This window comes from Salvelinus alpinus, chromosome 21 (genome assembly GCF_045679555.1).
Source record: "Salvelinus alpinus chromosome 21, SLU_Salpinus.1, whole genome shotgun sequence".
Lineage (NCBI taxonomy): Eukaryota > Metazoa > Chordata > Actinopteri > Salmoniformes > Salmonidae > Salvelinus > Salvelinus alpinus.
The window spans coordinates 23,906,509-23,924,666 of NC_092106.1; the positions used below are offsets into that span (position 1 = coordinate 23,906,509).

At 42.8% G+C, this 18,158-nt stretch overlaps 1 protein-coding gene across 4 annotated transcripts in view; it reads right to left on the reverse strand.

Moving 5' to 3' along the window:
- The window catches only part of igsf9ba (immunoglobulin superfamily, member 9Ba), a 90,341-nt gene that overhangs the window by 48,381 nt on the left and 23,802 nt on the right, over positions 1–18,158 (reverse strand). For all 4 annotated transcript variants that reach the window (XM_071357426.1, XM_071357427.1, XM_071357428.1 and 1 more), the window contains exons 2-3: positions 15,793–15,990; positions 11,434–11,580 (exon numbers count right to left, since the gene is read on the reverse strand). In XM_071357426.1, coding sequence (XP_071213527.1) covers positions 11,434–11,580; positions 15,793–15,990 — 345 coding nt within the window. The remainder of the gene's footprint in view (positions 1–11,433; positions 11,581–15,792; positions 15,991–18,158) is intronic.

The following is an 18,158-nucleotide window of genomic DNA, read 5'->3' on the forward strand; positions in this document are numbered from 1 at the left end:
AATTATTTTTGAAAGACAGGGTCCTGAAAAATGGACGTTTCTTTTTTTGCTGAGTTTACAATTATCTGTAAGGTCCCTCAGTCGAGCAGTGAATTTCAAACACAGATTCAACCACAAAGACCAGGGAGGTTTTCCAATGCCTCACAGAGAAGGGCACCTATTTGTAGATGGGTACAAGTGTAAAAAGCAGACATTGAATATCCCTGTGCGCATGGTGAAGTTATTAATTACTTTGGACGGTGTAACAATACACCAAGTTACTACAAATATGCAGGCGTCCTTCCTAACTTAATGGAATTTCACCATAAGGCCAATGGTGACTTTAAAACAGTTACAGAGTTAATGGCTGTGATAGGAGAAAACTGAGGATGTTTCAACAACATTGTAATTACTCCACAATAATAACCTAATTGACAGAGTGAAAAGAAGTAAGCCTGTACAGAATAAAAATATTCCAAAACATGCATCTTGTTTGCAACAAGGCACTAAAATAATACTGCAATAAATGTGGCAAAGCAAATAACTTTTTGTCCTGAATACAAAGTGTTATATTTGGCGAAAATCCAAACATCACTGAGTACCATAGTAGTGGCTGCTTCATGTTATGGGTATGCTTGTAATCGTTAAGGACTGGGGAGTTTTTTAGGATAAGAAAATAAATTGCAAAATACTAGAGGAAAACCTGATTGTCTGCTTTCCACCAGACACTGGGAGATGAATTCACCTTTCAGCAGGACAATAACCTAATACACCAGGCAAAATCTACACTGGAGTTGCTTACCAAGAAGACAGTGCTCCTGTGTGACTGAGTTACAGTTCTGACTTAAACCTACTTGAAAATCTATGGCAAGACCTGAAAAGGGTTGTCTAGCAATGATCAACAACCATTTTGACAGAGCTTGAAGAATATTGAAAATAATAATGGGAAAACGTTGCACAAGCCAGGTGCTGAAAGCTCTTAGCGACTTACCCACAAAGACTCACAGCTGTAATTGCTGCCAAAGGTGAATCTACAAAGTATTGACTCAATATTTCTGTCTATCATTTTTAATACATTTGCTAAAATGTCTAAAAACATGTTTTCATTTAGTCTTTAATGGGGTATTGTGTGTAGATTGGTGAGAAAGAAACTCTATGTAATACATTTTGAATTCAGGCTGTAACACAACAAAATGTGGAATAAGTCAAGGGGTATGAATACTTTCTGAAGGCACTGTATATATTACCACTAGTTATTACCATAAGTATTTATACAGTACCAGTCAAAAGTTTGGACACACCTACTCATTCAAGAGGTTTCCTTTATCTTGACTATTTTCTACATTATAGAATAATAGTGAAGACATCCAAACTATGAAATAACACATATGGAATCATGTAGTAACCAAAAAAGTGTTAAACAAATCAAAATACATTTTATATTTCAGATTCTTCAAAGTAGCCACCCTTTGCCTTGATGACGGCTTTGCACACTCTTGGCATTCTGTCAACCAGCTTCACCTGGAATGCTATTCCAACTGTCTTGAAGGAGTTCCAAATATGCTGAGAACTTGTTGGCTGCTTTTCCTTCTCTGTGGTCCAACTCATCCCAAACAATCTCAATTGGGTTGCGGTTGGGTGATTGTGGAGGGAATATATTCCTGCTAACAGTCACTTTTCAGCCTTGTTTACATGTACATCCGCCTATCACGCCTACAATGACACTCACAAACACACACACTCACATTAACACCCAAACACTTACACACAGACACTCAACACCACGCACACACACACCGACCAATTATGCTGCTGCCATACTGTTTACTATTAGTAGTATTATTTAACCTGGTACCAGTCACTTTCTCCTAATCCCCCGCCTACATGTACATATCTACCTCAAAATATTCCAGTACACCTGCACATTGTACATGTGTTATTGGCAGTGACCCTGTATATACAGTTGAAGTCGGAAGTTTACAAACACTTAGGTTGGAGTCATTAAAACTCCTTTTTCAACCACTCCACAAATTTCTTGTTAACAAACTATAGTTTTGGCAAGTCGGTTAGGACATCTACTTTATGCATGACAAAAGTAATTTTTCCAACAATTGTTTACAGACAGATTATTTCACTTTTAATTCACTGTATCACAATTCCAGTGGGTCAGAAGTGTACATACACTAAGTTGACTGTGCCTTTAAACACCTTGGATAATTCTAGAAAATGATGTCATGGCTTTAGAATCTTCTGATAGGCTAATTGACATCATTTGAGTCAATTGGAGGTGTACCTGTGGATGTATTCCAAGGCCTACCTTCAAACTCAGTGTCGCTTTGCTTGACATCATGGGAAAATCAGAAGAAATCAGCCAAGACCTCAGGAAAAATAATGTAGACCTCCACAAGTCTGGTTCATCCTTGGGAGCAATTTCTAAACGCCTGAAGGTACCACATTCATCTGTACAAACAATAGTATGCAAGTATAAACACCATAGGACCACGCAGCCGTCATAATGCTCAGTAAGGAGACGCGTTCTGTCTACTAGAGATGAACGTACTTTGATGCGAAAAGTGCAAATCAATCCCAGAAACAGGTACAAAAGTATCTATACCCACAGTAAAAGGAGTCCTATATCGACATAACCTGAAAGGCCGTTCAGCAAGGAAGAAGCCACTGCTCCAAAACCACCATAAAAAAGCCAGACAACGGTTTGCAACTGCACATGGGGACAAAGATCATACTTTTTGGAGAAATGTCCTCTGGTCTGATGAAACAAAAATAGAACTGTTTGGCCATAATGACCATCGTTATGTTTGGAGGGAAAAAAAGGGATGTTTGCAAGCCGAAGAACACCATCCCAACTGTGAAGCACGGGGGTGGCAGCATCATGTTGTGGTGGTGCTTTGCTGCAGGAGGGACTGATGCACTTCACAAAATAGATGGTATCATGAGGAAGGAAAATTATGTGGATATATTGAAGCAACATCTCAAGACATCAGTCAGGAAGTTAACGTTTGGTCGCAAATGGGTCTTCCAAATGGACAATGACCCCAAGCCTACTTCCAAAGATGTGGCAAAATGGCTTAAACCTTTCAGTGATACCCATCCCGGATCCGGGAGCATCCTCATCAAAAAAGCTGACTAGCATAGCCTAGCCTAACGGGACAGAGATATCATATAATATAATTTCATGAAATCACAAGTCCAATACAGCAAATGAAAGATAAACAGCTTGTGAATCCAGCCATCATTTCCGATTTTTAAAATGTTTTACAGCGAAAACACAATATGTATTTCTATTAGCTAACCACAATAGCCAAAGACTCAACCGCATATTTTCACCATGTTTCTACCGCATAGGTAGCTATCACAAAACCGACCAAATAAAGATAAAATTAGTCACTAACCAAGAAACAACTCATCAGATGACAGTCTTATAACATGTTATACAATACATTTATGTTTTGTTCGAAAATGTGCATATTTGAGGTATAAATCATAGTTTTACGTGAAATACCTAAATACTCATCATAAAACATTTATGAAAAATACATGGTGTACAGCAAATGAAAGATAAACATCTTGTGAATCCAGCCAATATTTCAGATTTTTTAAGTGTTTTACAGCGAAAACACAATATAGAATTATATTAGCTTACCACAATAGCCAAACACACAAACGCATTTATTCACCGCAAAAGGTAGCTTTCGCAAAAACCAGCAAAAGATATAAAATTAATCACTAACCTTGAACAAATTCATCAGATGACAGTCTTATAACATCATGTTATACAATACAATTATGTTTTGTTCGAAAATGTGCATATTTAGAGCTACAAATCCTGATTATACATTGTGAATACGTAGCATCGATTCACCAGAATCTCCAGAGATATTTTGGACACTCACCTAATCTGACCAAAGAACTCATCATAAACTTTACATAAAAATACTTGTTGTATGGCAAATGAAAGATACACTGGTTCTTAATGCAACCGCTGTTAGATTTTTAAAAATAACTTTACCATAACATACAGCTTGCGTTATTGCGAGACAGCGCTCACCAAAACGGCGGAGAATAGGACTCAACATTTTACACAGAAATACGAAATAACATCATAAATGTTTTCTTACTTTTGTTGAGCTTCCATCAGAATGTTGTACAAGGAGTCCTTGGTCCAGAATAAATCGTTGTTTGGTTTTAGAATGTCCATTTCTTCTGTCGAATTAGCAACCTTAGCTAGCCATGTGGCGCGAACATGCCCATCAACTCTTGGCGCAAAGAACGGAAAATTCCAAAAGTCCCAATAAACATTGAATAAACTGATAAAACTCGGTTGAAAAAACCTACTTTATGATGTTATTATCACATGTATCAAATAAAATCAGAGCCGGAGATATTCGCCGTGTATACCGAACGCTTATCAGAAGACAATGTCGAGGTACTTCGCGCGCGTTGGTAGACAAAGAAAATTCCTGACCTGCCACTCCAAAAGCTCTTGTTCGGCCTCAGATCAAGCTAGACACCCCATTCCACCTTCCACTGCCTGTTGACATCTAGTGGAAGGCGTATGAAGTGCATGCATATCGATAAATATAAGGCAATTGAATAGGCAGGCCCTGAAACAGAGCCTCGTTTTCAGATTTTTCACTTCCTGCATGGAAGTTTGCTGCAAAATGAGTTCTGTTTTACTCACAGACATAATTCAAACAGTTTTAGAAACTTCTGAGTGTTTTCTATGCAATAGGAATAATATGCATATTGTATGATCTAGAAAAGAGTACGAGGCCGTTTCATTTGGGCACGATTTTTTCCAAAGTGAAAACAGCGTCCCCCTATTGACAAGATTAAGGACAACAAAGTCAAGGTATTGGAGTGGCCATCACAAAGCCCTGACCTCAATCCCATAGAAAATGTGTGGGCAGAACTGAAAAAGCGTGTGCGAGCAAGGAGGCCTACAAACCTGACTCAGTTACACCAGCTCTGTCAGGAGGAATGGGCCAAAAGTCACCCAACTTATTGTGGGAAGCTTGTGGAAGGCTACCCGAAACATTTGACGAGTTTCAGAAGAAAGGTCTTTGTTTCTGGCCATTTTGAGCCTGTAATCGAACCCACAAATGCTGATGCTTCAGATACTCAACTAGTCTAAAAAAGGCAAGTTTTATTGCTTCTTTAAATCGGCACAACAGTTTTCAGCTGAGCTAACATAATTGCAAAAGGGTTTTCTAATGATCAATTAGCCTTTTAAAATGATACATTTGGATTAGCTAACACAACGTGCCATTGGAACACATGAGTGATGGTTGCTGATAATGGGCCTCTGTACGCCTATGTAGATATTCCATTTAAAAAATCGGCCATTTCCAGCTACAATAGTCATTTACAACATTGTCAATGTCTTCACTGTATTTCTGATCAATTTTATGTTATTTTAATGGACAATTTCTTTTGCTTTTCTTTCAAAAACAAGGACATTTCAAAGTGACCCCAAACTTTTGAACGATAGTGTATATTCTATTTTTATTTTTTTATTAGTTATATTATTTTAGACATTGATTACTGCACTGTTGGGTAGGGCTCTTAAGTTAAGCATTTCACTGTACTTCTGCATGTGACAATAAAACTGAACTGAATTTAGCTGAAGAGATGATCACACTCTCTCTACCAAAGTGGGTCATGGCTAGCCGATGGGAGTCTTGTCTTCACTTCTAATTGAACACACACCTGGTGTGGAGTAAACAAACACACAAATTAGCATCTCTAGAGATCTGCCTCTCCATCTTGGCCCCTCACTGCACAGTACTCTTGTATAGAGGCTACCAGAGACTACCATTAAGGAACTTTTCAATAATTTTGAAAGTCGCGCTCACGTGCCAAAACGGGTCCCCTAAAATTGTGAACAATTGGGCACAACATCATCCATTTCCATTTTCAATTTCGTATGATATGTTACGTCCTGCTGGATCGTATGATATGTTACGTCCTGCTGGATCGTATGATATGTTACGTCCTGCTGGATCGTATGATATGTTACGTCCTGCTGGATCGTATGATATGTTACGAATGTGCTTAAGATCCCGTTCGATGTCTTTAACAGCTGTTCTAGGCATTCTCTCAATGACTTATTTGGGTATTGTCGTTCTGTAATGTTACTACAGTGTATTAATTTCAGCACATTAAGCAACCAGCTCTGGTTTTTGTGGTGATTTACAATGCAAGTGTGCTTTATGGGTAACCATTATGTGGAATGTGGTGTAGATTATTTTCTATGAACAAGTCTACATCTTTGATTCACATCTATAATGTGGTTTAGATGACCTAACATTAATTTACACTAAGTAGGTGGAAAACAGGAGGTGGCATTTACTGTGAGCGGATTGGGTGACAGGGGAATTCTTTCCGCCCATTATCAGGTACAACACATCAGTACGTGTCACCAAGTGGGGAATTTAGGAGATGTTCTACAAAAAGCCAAGTCGAGCATCACATTCTCGCCATACTTTCATAATTTTCACGTCTTCTTTATTCCTGGATTCAGTTGCTTCTGTATTCACACCACTCCCCTCTGTAGACCTTTCTACACGAGCAGATGGCCTCCTTAGAGCTCCATACCTGCTCCCCGACATCTCTCCTTCTCTCTCCTCCTCACTCTGATTCTCTGCCTTCCTCTATTTCTCCCTCATTCTCACCATCTCTCTTTCTCCCGCTCCCTGGAAGACTGCATAGTTTGTACACAGTTTTTCTTTGATTTCCCTTTATGAGCAGATTTCAGACAAAATTAACATTTACAGTACAGAGCCAGTCAGAGTGGGAGAGAGAGCATCTTTTCCCTGAGGACTACTACTTACAGCACGAAAGGATCATCATGCATTTTTATCAAATTGCAGCATATATTTAGCTCTTTACTGTTTACTGTAGTCTACTTTCCATCCGCAACCCCTTAAGACTATTTGTCTCTGAAGTTACTGCAGCTGTGTGAGCTGACACGCACAATCTCTCACTCAATGTTTCTCTCACTTATGTATTCTCTCACACTATCCAAAAGCTGCTGATTTATTAGCATACTGCTAACTGATACTAAATTAAGAGGAGAGGAGAGGAGAGGAGAGGAGAGGAGAGGAGAGGAGAGGAGAGGAGAGGAGAGGAGAGGAGAGGAGAGGAGAGGAGAGGAGAGGAGAGGAGAGGAGAGGAGGCACCACAGTGAACTCTCTTGTCTTTCGGGCACAAGGTCTTGCCATCTGACACCTGCCACTGAGTGGGCATGAATCCTCTTTCTGTTTGGCAGGAAGTAGAGGGCAGCAAACAGGAACTCAAAGCAGGGAGTGTATCATATGTAGATTCCACTGGCCACAGGAAATGGCTACCTTTAGTATCTGTGATGAAGCCTGGCCAGGAGAGCACCTGCCTTCCCAACAGAGACTCTTTGAGAGGACATGCAGCCATGATGAGGCCTCTGAATGTCAATTCAACTCACAGATGTCTCAAAGTAAGCACAAACACTGGCAGCCATTTTGCTCTGGCTCTTTCAGTAGACATGAGAGCTTGGCTTCAGGTACAGCCCCAACAGTCCCGATTGGGAAAACAAGGCAATAGCCTTATGCTCTGCACCTTTGCCATTACACTGCCGTCAACAAGATATGGACAAACAAAATATTTTAGACTTGTTTTATTTGAACTCAAACACCAAAAACGGGTTCCAACACAAAGGATAATGACACATCAAACACATTATCCAGACAACTCAGTGATTGTCTAAAGGTCTGGCAGTAGGGGATGGGGAGAGCATAGGCAGGTGAATGAGTAAGCGAGTGAGTTGAGCGTGAACACTGATGAGGATGGCCATAGAGATGCAGTGTGCCCGCTTGCACAGGAAGCCATTCAAACCAAACACACACAGATGTTCACACACTCCCTCCCACCCCCCTAGAGGCTGCGCAGGTGACACTCCCTGGCAGGGCAACCGTGAGTGTAACTCAGTAGATAGGGAACTCATTTAGCCACAGCCAAATGCACACCCACCATTACCCACCCACCATTACACACCCACCATTACACACCCACCATTACACACCCATCATTACACACACACCATTACACACACACCATTACACACACACCATTACACACACACATTACACACACACACACACACACACACACACACACACACACACACACACACACACACACACACACACATGCATAAGCGCACGCACACTGAACCGTTGAAATACTGAGACATGTACCCTTACATGCTGACCACATCGCTCACGTCACGTACGCGAGAGTTGCAAAATGAATTTCAAACATACATGTTATTCAATTATTGCACCCACACCGCTCGCGCTCGCCAACGAGCTTCTGCGTTGCCAAGCACTAAAATAGAAGTCAGTTCTATTTGTGACGCTGAACGCGGTGCAAGTCCTGCCTCTCCCATCTCCTCATTGGTTTATAGAAGCAGATATCCACGTGCCATCTCCTCATTGGTTATACCCACGTGGGTGATTGATCTAACTTTCATAGTTACCACGACGACCGCCCGAACTCAGTTCAATATAAAGTCCAAAAAAGAAAAACCCTGGAAGGAGGAGAGATGACTAGAAACGATTCGGTTGACCGTATTATGTGTGGATTAATTGTCGGAGTAGAGGACCTTGTGCATTTCAGGTAAAATAACAACTCAATGTTTATATCCCAGGACAAATTAGCTAGCAACAGCAAGCTAGCTAAACAGGACAAATTAGTTAGCAACAGCAAGCTAGCTAAACAGGACAAATTAGTTAGCAACAGCAAGCTAGCTAAACAGGACAAATTAGTTAGCAACTGCAAGCTAGCTCGCTAAATTGCCATAACATGTTTAATGCTTTTCGACCTGTCCCCAAATTACTAAAATTTGTTTTGTTTTTTTTGTTTTGATATTTCAACCGGCGTGTCGTGATCGCGTTTGGTGTGGGGGGACAAAATCTATTTGCGCACGATGGCGCACGCACGCGGCCGGTTTGGGTATGGTGTAACACACATGCAAATGTTCTCACACACAAATACACAGTGTGTAGATGCATGCTTGCACACACAGACACATTGGTAGTCTCCCTGGTCTTAATCTACCTTTTCAGTTTCGTAGTGACCATCAGGTTTACAGTGAACCTCATCCAATGTCAAGTAAACTGTATATGCATTTAAAATCAGTTACAGATTAGAAAGTTCTTGATGAGAATATGCATGAGCCTCACACAGACAGTGAGCATAAGTTCAAACCAAAAATACCTTTTGAGTGTGAATCTGACGGTATAAACTGCAAACTATCACACTAATAATATCTTCAGTCCTTGTGAGGTGTCATCTGGAGGGGAAAAACACTGTTTAATGTTAAAACATGACTAACGAGACGACTGCATTTAGTCCAACCCATTATTTTCAAATGCCTGCATCGTATGGAGAAATAACTACCCATCCAGCCGGAGGACGGCCAAATAAGAGATGTATTGTATCTGAATAACACCAGCAGAGACCAAAATAATTGTAATGAACAGATATGCTGCAGCTACACTTTAGCATCTGCGGCCCTGCAAACCAAATTGAATACGGCAACGTGCAATTAAATGATATTACATTTCTCCAAGACAAGTATTTTTTATTGTCTATTATAACATCTGACAAAATGAATAAAATCAGAGCCCATCAGAAAATATGAATATAAAACCGATTTGGTTTTCAGAAGATAAAATAGTAAAGATCATGGGCATCATTGTAAGTTGACTCTAGGTCTTGAACAGAACCATACATGGAGGGTTCATGATACTTCAACATTATATGACAGCCATGCAAGTGCCCCATTAACAAGACATAGATAATATCTAAATAATGCTATGTAACTGAATGTCTAGAATTAAAACAATTTTCAACCTTCTAACAGTTAGCCCAGCTCTGTAAATACATGGTTCTGGTCTTGAACAATGTACTGGACACATTGCATAGCTAGAAGCAGCTAGCCGCTAACCCGCTGGGACCTTCCTGGGAAGTGCAAACGTGCAGATTTTTTTCCCCGCCTGGTCATCAGTTTGATTGCTCCCAGACTATTCCAGACATTCCCTGCCGGAACTGTGTTAAGCAGGCCACAATCAATTCCCCTTCTTACAAGTCTCATCCCTTTATCCCCAAGGCAATCTGAAATGTGTCTGTCTGTGCGATGTTCCTGCAAACAGCTGTTCTAATTGCCACATGGGTTGGGTAGGTTACATTCTAAATGTAATCCATTACAGTTACTAGTTACCTGTCCAAAATGTCTTGCACTTCTTGAATTCAACCATTATTGGGTTCAAATACACATTTAGATTTGCGAACAGCCATCCACAACAACCACAATCTGTAAGCCGCAAATAGCTAAATGAGAGAGCAGAAGTGTGATTCACATCAATACGCTATGTAGATATCAATAATAAGTGATATCCGTATTGCCGTGGACTACACCACTGCTGCCATCCTTACCTCCAAGCGTTTATTCTAGTTGAATAATCTTTGGATGCCGACAGCAGTCGCACCATTGGAAGACATAGCTTGGACTGTAGCCAACAAAAGCCTATTCCTGTTCTTTTCCAGCAATCCAACATATTTGGTGTGTCATCATAGTGGTCTCTGACTTGTGGTCAGACTCGCTCAGGTGAACAAACTTAAACTTGCGTATTTTTTCAATGCTGATTTGAATGTCATTGAGAAAACAGAGAAGTGTAAACGTTTTTTTCCGCAAACATTCTTTCTGATTAAAAAGTAATCCTCAACGTAATCATGTAGTTCTTCAAAAGTATCTGTAATTTGATTACAATATTTTTGCAGGTAACGTAACTAATTACAGTTGCTGTAATCCCTTACTGCTTTAGCATCTCAGAATAAACATAGCCAAAGTGACTACAAGGAAAAGGCCATAAATCATGAAAACAATTATTTTGGGGGACAAATTATTTTACAGTACCACATAGAATCACTAAAAAGCCAAACATCGCCCAAGTGATAAAACAAATCAGCACGCACACAGTAAATCTGAAATCTCAGACAGACAAGTCATTGAATGGCGAATCAGAGAGAAGGAATGTTCTGACAAAATATTCAGAATGTAGTTAGCTACAGTATAGCTATCTGAGGCAGACCAATGAAAACTGTTGAGGCATGGAATGTAAAGCAACCTATGAGATGAACATTGTCATGAATCACTCGAGCACACACATCTGACGAGATTACACTGTAGAAACACATTCCCCATATTGGGTCCCAATTCCAAACCACACCTACCACACTCTAATCTGTTGGTGCTGACAGTAAAGTGACAGTGAAGTGAAACAAAAGGCACCCTATTCCCTATATAGTGCACTGCTTTTGACCAGAGCCATATGAGCCCTGGTCAAAAGTTGTACACTACATAGGGAATAGGCTGCCATTTGGGACGCAATGACTCACCATTGACTGTGAGCTGCACCCAGCTGCCATTGTGGAAGGTGTTGTATTGCTGCTCCAGCATCAGAACCCTACACTCGTACCAGCCCTGGTCCTCTGAGCGCACTGGGTCAATCTGAAGAGACGCCTTCCCATGCAGGCTGGCTCTACCTGGGGTGGGAGAGAAGAACACAGGGAGAGTCAGGAGTCAGGACCATAGAATTTGAGTAGGTCCAAACGGTACACCCAATATGGCCAGCAGTGTACCCAAAGAGCACCATGAACATGGACACCAATCAGTGTGATGCGCATATCTAAACATGGATGGAGCTCTTTCATTATTCCACTGACCGTTCAATTCATTAATGACACTACAGTATCACACGCAGAACCCACACCAACATACTGACATACCGCTGACAAAGATATCACACAGCAGACGCAGACGTAGCTAATCTGCCAATAGCATCTTCTCTGGGTCTCTGTGGCCTGAGATGGTGCTGTTAGATAACCCCTAACCTATCCAGTTTAATTACAGATGGCTTCAATATAAAGAATGCTAATGCAAATGATCAAGGTCAGGGGCATTTGGTTTGAACCAAAATGAAAATGATTGGATTTGAACTGTTCCCAACGCATACTACTTCGCAAACGCTCACAATAAACAAATGATCAACAGACCCTGGCCAGAGGAGAGTTGCTTGCCAGTATTAGGATTAATGGATAACATTACCTGGAGGTCTCTCTCTCTCTCTCTCTCTCTCTCTCTCTCTCTCTCTCTCTCTCTCTCTCTCTCTCTCTCTCTCTCTCTCTCTCTCTCTCTCTCTCTCTCTCTCTCTCTCTCTCTCTCTCTCTCTCTCTCTCTCTCTCTCTCTCTCTCTCTCTCTCTCTCTCTCTCTCTCTCTCTCTCTCCCGCTCTCTCTCTCTCTCCCGCTCTCTCTCTCTCTCCCGCTCTCTCCCTCTCTCTCCCTCTCTCTCCCTCTCTCTCCCTCCCCACAGCTACCTGATGAAGCACAGGGCTTGGAATAGGAAAGCACTCGATGTCAATAGTGAAAAAGACTGTCTTTTCTTTGAAAGCTCAGGAGATAAAGAGGAAATCTAAAAGTAGGAAGTCATGTCACAGAGAATGAGCGAAGTTGAGGAAACCAGGCATGTTGAAATCTGTCGCACAGCTTCCAACCCACTGCACCAACATGGCTTCTGCTACAGCCCTGACAGTCGAGCCGGATGAACAGACTGAAACACTCTCTCCTCTGTTAGAGCCGTGCCCTTTTTCACTCATCAATCTGCCACAATACCCCATAACGACAAAACAAAAAACTGTTTTTTTTGAAAAATGTGCATATTTATAAAAAAACAAAATAATAATAATATCAAATTTACATAAGTATTCAGACCCTTTAGTCAGTACTTTGTTGAAACACTTTTGGCAATGATTACAGCCTCGAGTTTTCATGGGGTGACGCTAAAAGATTGGCACACCTGTATTTGGAGAGTTTCTCTCATTCTTCTCTGCAGATCCTCTTAAGCTCTGTCAGGTTGGATGGGGAGTGTTGCTGCACAGCTATTTTCAGGTCTCTCCAGAGATGTTTGATCGGGTTTAAGTCCGGGCTCTGGCTGGGCCACTCAAGGACATTCAGAGACTTGTCCCAAAGACACGCCTGATTTGTCTTGGCTGTGCTTAGGGACATTGTCCTGTTGGAAGGTGAACCTTCGCCCCAGTCTGAGGTCCTGAGCGCTCTGGAGCAGGTTTTCATCAAGGATATCTCTGTACTGCTCTGTTCATATTTCCCTCGATCCTGACTAGTCTCCCAGTCCCTGCCGCTGAAAAACATCCCCACAGCAGGATGCTGCCATTACCATGCTTCACTGTAGGGATGGTGCCAGTTTTCCTCCAGACGTGACGCTTGGTATTCAGGCCAAAGAGTTCAATCTTGGTTTCATCAGACCAGAGAATCTTGTTTCTCATAGTCTGCAAGTCTTTAAATGACTTTTACCTAACTCCAAGCGGGCTGTCATGTGCTTTTTACTGAGGAGTGGCTTCCATCTGGCCACTCTACCATAAAAGCCTGATTGGTGGAGTGCTGCAGAGATGGTTGTCCTTCTGGAAGGTTCTCCTATCTCCACAGAGGAACTGTGGAGCTCTGTCAGAGTGACCATCGGGTTCTTGGTCACCTCCCTGACTGAGGCCCTTCTCCTCTGATTGCGCAGTTTGGCCGAGGGGACAGATCTAGGAAGAGTCTTAGGTGGTTCCAAACTTCTTCCATTTAAGAATGACGGATGCCACTGTGTTCTTGGGGACCTTCAATGCTGCAGAAATGTTTTGGTACCCTTCCCCAAATCTGTTCCTCGATACAATCCTGTCTCAGAGCTCTACGGACAATTCTTTCGACCCCATGGCTTGATTTTTGCTCTGACATGCACTGTCAACTGTGGGACCTTATATAGACAGGTGTGTGCCTTACCAAATCATGTCCAATCAATTGAATTTACCACAGGTGTACTCCAATCAAGTTGTAGAAACATCTCAAGGTTGATCAATGGAAACAGGATGCACCTGAGCTCAATTTTGAGTCTCATAGCAAAGGGTCTGAATACTTATGTAAATAAGGTATTTCTGTTTTTAAGTTTTTATAAATTTGCAAACATTTTCACTTTGCCGTTATGGGTTATTGTGTGTAGATTGCTGATATTCTTTTTTTTTTTAAATCCATTTTAGAATGAGGTTGTAACGTAACAAAATGTGGAAAAAGTCAAGAGGTCTGAATACTTTCCGAATGCAATGTATGTCCTGTAAGTACTGTTGCTTGTTTGTTCATTTTGAATGTCAGGTAAACATATTGGTGTCGAGGGCGGGCTGGATTGGTCTTCCAGCAGAGCTGCATATAGATGCAATAGATAGCCTCTCCCCGGGATGGCTGCCATACCTGGGGAAGAAAATGGCGGGATTTTGTTGAGCAGGAAATCGATAAGGCAAAGGGAAGAAGGTAGAGGGAAGAGGGAGACTGCAGTCTTGCAGTAATAAGGCAAGACTTTAAAAGTCAGGTCTATTTTTGCCTGGGTGATGAAGTGCTGAGTGGTGTGAGTAGTGGCGTGAAGGGTAGGGATCGACCTCAGGTTCAATCGGTCACCGAGTGAGAGTTGTGCTGTAAACAGAGTTAACAATACTGTATCCACATCAAGACCAGCCCTTCCAGGGCATTCACACATACTGTAATCTAACACTACTGCTGCCTACAGTGAATATGGTCCTCTGGGTTTGTTCATATCACACATGGGCTTCGATCCATTGCACTGCTGCAATAGCTATAGAGAGAGCAGAGGAGAGTAGAGCTAAAGAGAGCCATGCAGCTAAACTTTCAGTTCTTTAAAGACCATAATCCCTCTGCAGGCTTTTCCCTGGCTCTGATTGGAGGAGAGACCGTGAATTGGGTTTGGGAGATGTAAGACCAGCCTAGCCCCAAAAAACTAAATATCATACAGTATCTGAATTATTGATTGTTACTTTGCTTGAGTTGGTGCAAAAATAGCTGATTTTAAATGTTAGATTTGCATATCACCTTGGGCAACTGGCTAACACACTAGAGGAGGAGCACTCCATTTCTTTCTTGCATTGAATAAGACACTTGCCGAAGCGTAATACTCAGTCGAAAGTAAAAGTCTGTATTTTCCCTGCAAGAGAGAGATTTGCCACCCCCAATCCACTTGAACATAAATACAACCTACTGTATATACAATGTGAACCATAACATCATTATTTAACAGCATCTAAGATAGAATCCCTTGTAAAAGATAAGGTCATAGTGGAATTAGAAAATAGAAAATAGACTGCAGTCTTCAGCTATGCCGATGTAAAGCTCACAGACACAGAGAGTCATGAGAAGCTAGCTTACCCCCACATACGAGCTCTGCTACTGTAAAAGGCAATCCGAAACCTCTCATCTCCATCATGAATGTACTTAGACCCAGAAATATAGGCTAAATACAGTACATCAAGACCCAGCAATTTAGGCTGAACACAGTACATTGACTGCCTTGCAGGACTAGCCAGTCTAGCCGGGCAATGACAATACATTTAGTCTCTGTTCCACCCAGATGAATTATTTATTTGGTGAGAAATGGGAAATGGGGATTCATGGAAATAGCTAGCCAGGCAGATCTTAAAAGGTATGTGTGTGTGTTTGGGTGTGTGCGTGTGTTAGGCAGCAGGCTACTCTGGCATGAGGAGTTTGGAAGGCTTGGCTCTTACCGGTGTACTATGGGTCAACATGAGGAGAGTGGAAGGCTCTTACCGGTGTACTATGGGTCAACATGAGGAGAGTGGAAGGCTCTTACCGGTGTACTCTGGGTCAACATCAGGAGAGTGGAAGGCTTGGTTCTTACCGGTGTACTCTGGGTCGACATGAGGAGGGTGGAAGCGGAAGCTGATGAAGAAGGGGATGGGCACTCCGAACTTGAACCACTCCACCACGTAGGGGGGCTGCTGGCCGTCCAGTGGAGGGGACACGTCACATCCCAGGATCACGCTCTCTCCAGTGCGCGCCGTCAAAAACCGGGGCTCCTCTCTCACTCCGTGGGCACCTGGGTGGAATAACGGGAGAGGGTCTTTTAACCAAAGAGCAGATCGTCTCTTAGAGAAGGTGGGAGGTAACAGTACAGTACATGTGCTGTACTGTTCTGTTCTCTACCACTACAGCTGTGCTGTGCTGACCAAGCAGAGAAGACATTGTTGCTTAGTTGCCCAATTCCTATAAAACAGGCCACGTAGCTCGTCAAAAGTAAGATTGAGCAGCCCTGCCTACAGTGTTGATGGCCCTTGTAGGTACTTCCATGGTTCTAGTACAGGACAGTCTGACTCTGTACAGTTCCTGTGTCGTCATTTCTCCTGGTGAGAGCGAGTTCTGTCTGAGGTGTAGGTCACCTACAGTACTATAACTTGCCAGGCCCAGGCAGTTCCATTGATCAGAGCTGGCTGCTGCTCATATGGGCTTTACTGTGAGCGCTACCAGGGCTGGGCTGGCGTTCAGCCATGGATGTCCAGGCACACTGCCGAGGGTTGACCTATCAGACAGCTGAAAGGTCGGCCTACCTGCCTCAGCAGAACACTCACTCTGGGAATGAATTTTGTCCAGCTGCCTCCCCACCTCTGCTCTCATTGAGCCAGCTTGATCAAATCATTGTCAGTGTTGTGTAAAATAGGAAATGCTACGGTTGCCATTGTTCCTTTACAATTAAACACCCTCAACTTAAAACCCCAAATATTTTCACCCATTCCTTTTCTTTCAGTGATAATGCCTCTTTACCTCTATTACAGGCTCCACCCCTGAAGGTCCTATGCATCAGTCAGTGATTGTGTTTACCAGTTTAATCTGCTTTATCCGGTGGAAGAGTTAATCTACTTTATTTGATTTAGCCAGCACAGCTTTTGGATTGAAACAGAGCAGAATTAATCAAATTACACTTTTTGTTAAAGTGGAGCCGTGGTCTACCAGTCACGGGCCTTACCCCCGGAATCTGCCATTGTGTCTCTCTGGTAAGCGATGCAAAAAACAGCAGTGTAAAAATCCATGGCTTAGTGTTAATGACTGACTCACTGGAACACGTGCCATACGCCGAGTAACTGGACCTTGCACATGACCACAATACAGCCTGTAGCTAAGACCTAAAGCCAAAACTAAACAAACCAGCAACACAGCCTACACAAGCATTAGAAAATATACGGAGGCTAAGTAGCCTACAAGCTAGACTCAAAGAGACCACTTACAGGGAAGGGAATGAGTAAAGAGCACCTAGAAATAGAAGGAGAAAATCAGTAGCATCAGTTGCATCTGATGCATCTGATGCATCAGTGACAGAGAGGACTGAGTGAGAGGAGACGGAGTGGTGATGGCTGGAGGGAGGTAGACATGGTAGAGGGGACTGAGTGGTGATGGCTGGAGGGAGGTAGACATGGTAGAGGGGACTAAGTGGTGATGGCTGGAGGGAGGTAGACATGGTAGAGGGGACTGAGTGGTGATGACTGGAGGGCAGTAGACATGGTAGAGGAGACTGAGTGGTGATGGCTGGAGGGAGGTAGACATGGTAGAGGGGACTGAGTGGTGATGGCTGGAGGGAGGTAGACATGGTAGAGGGGACTAAGTGGTGATGGCTGGAGGGAGGTAGATATGGTAGAGGGGACTGAGTGGTGATGACTGGAGGGCAGTAGACATGGTAGAAGAGACTGAGTGGTGATGGCTGGAGGGAGGTAGACATGGTAGAGGGGACTGAGTGGTGATGGCTGGATGGCAGTAGACATGGTAGAGGGGACTGAGTGGCGATGGCTGGAGGGAGGTAGATATGGTAGAGGAGACTGAGTGGTGATGGCTGGAGGGAGGTAGATATGGTAGAGGAGACTGAGTGGTGATGGCTGGAGGACTAAGTGAGAGGAGACTGAGTGGTGATGGCTGAAGGGTGGTAGACATGGTAGAAGAGACTGAGTGGTGATGACTGGAGGGTGGTAGATATGGTAGAGGAGACTGAGTGGTGATGACTGGAGGGTGGTAGACATAGTAGAGGGGACTGAGTGGTGATGGCTAGAGGGAGGTAGATATGGTAGAGGAGACTGAGTGGTGATGACTGGAGGGTGGTAGACATAGTAGAGGGGACTGAGTGGTGATGGCTAGAGGGAGGTAGATATGGTAGAGGAGACTGAGTGGTGATGGCTGGAGGGTGGTAGACATAGTAGAGGGGACTGAGTGGTGATGGCTAGA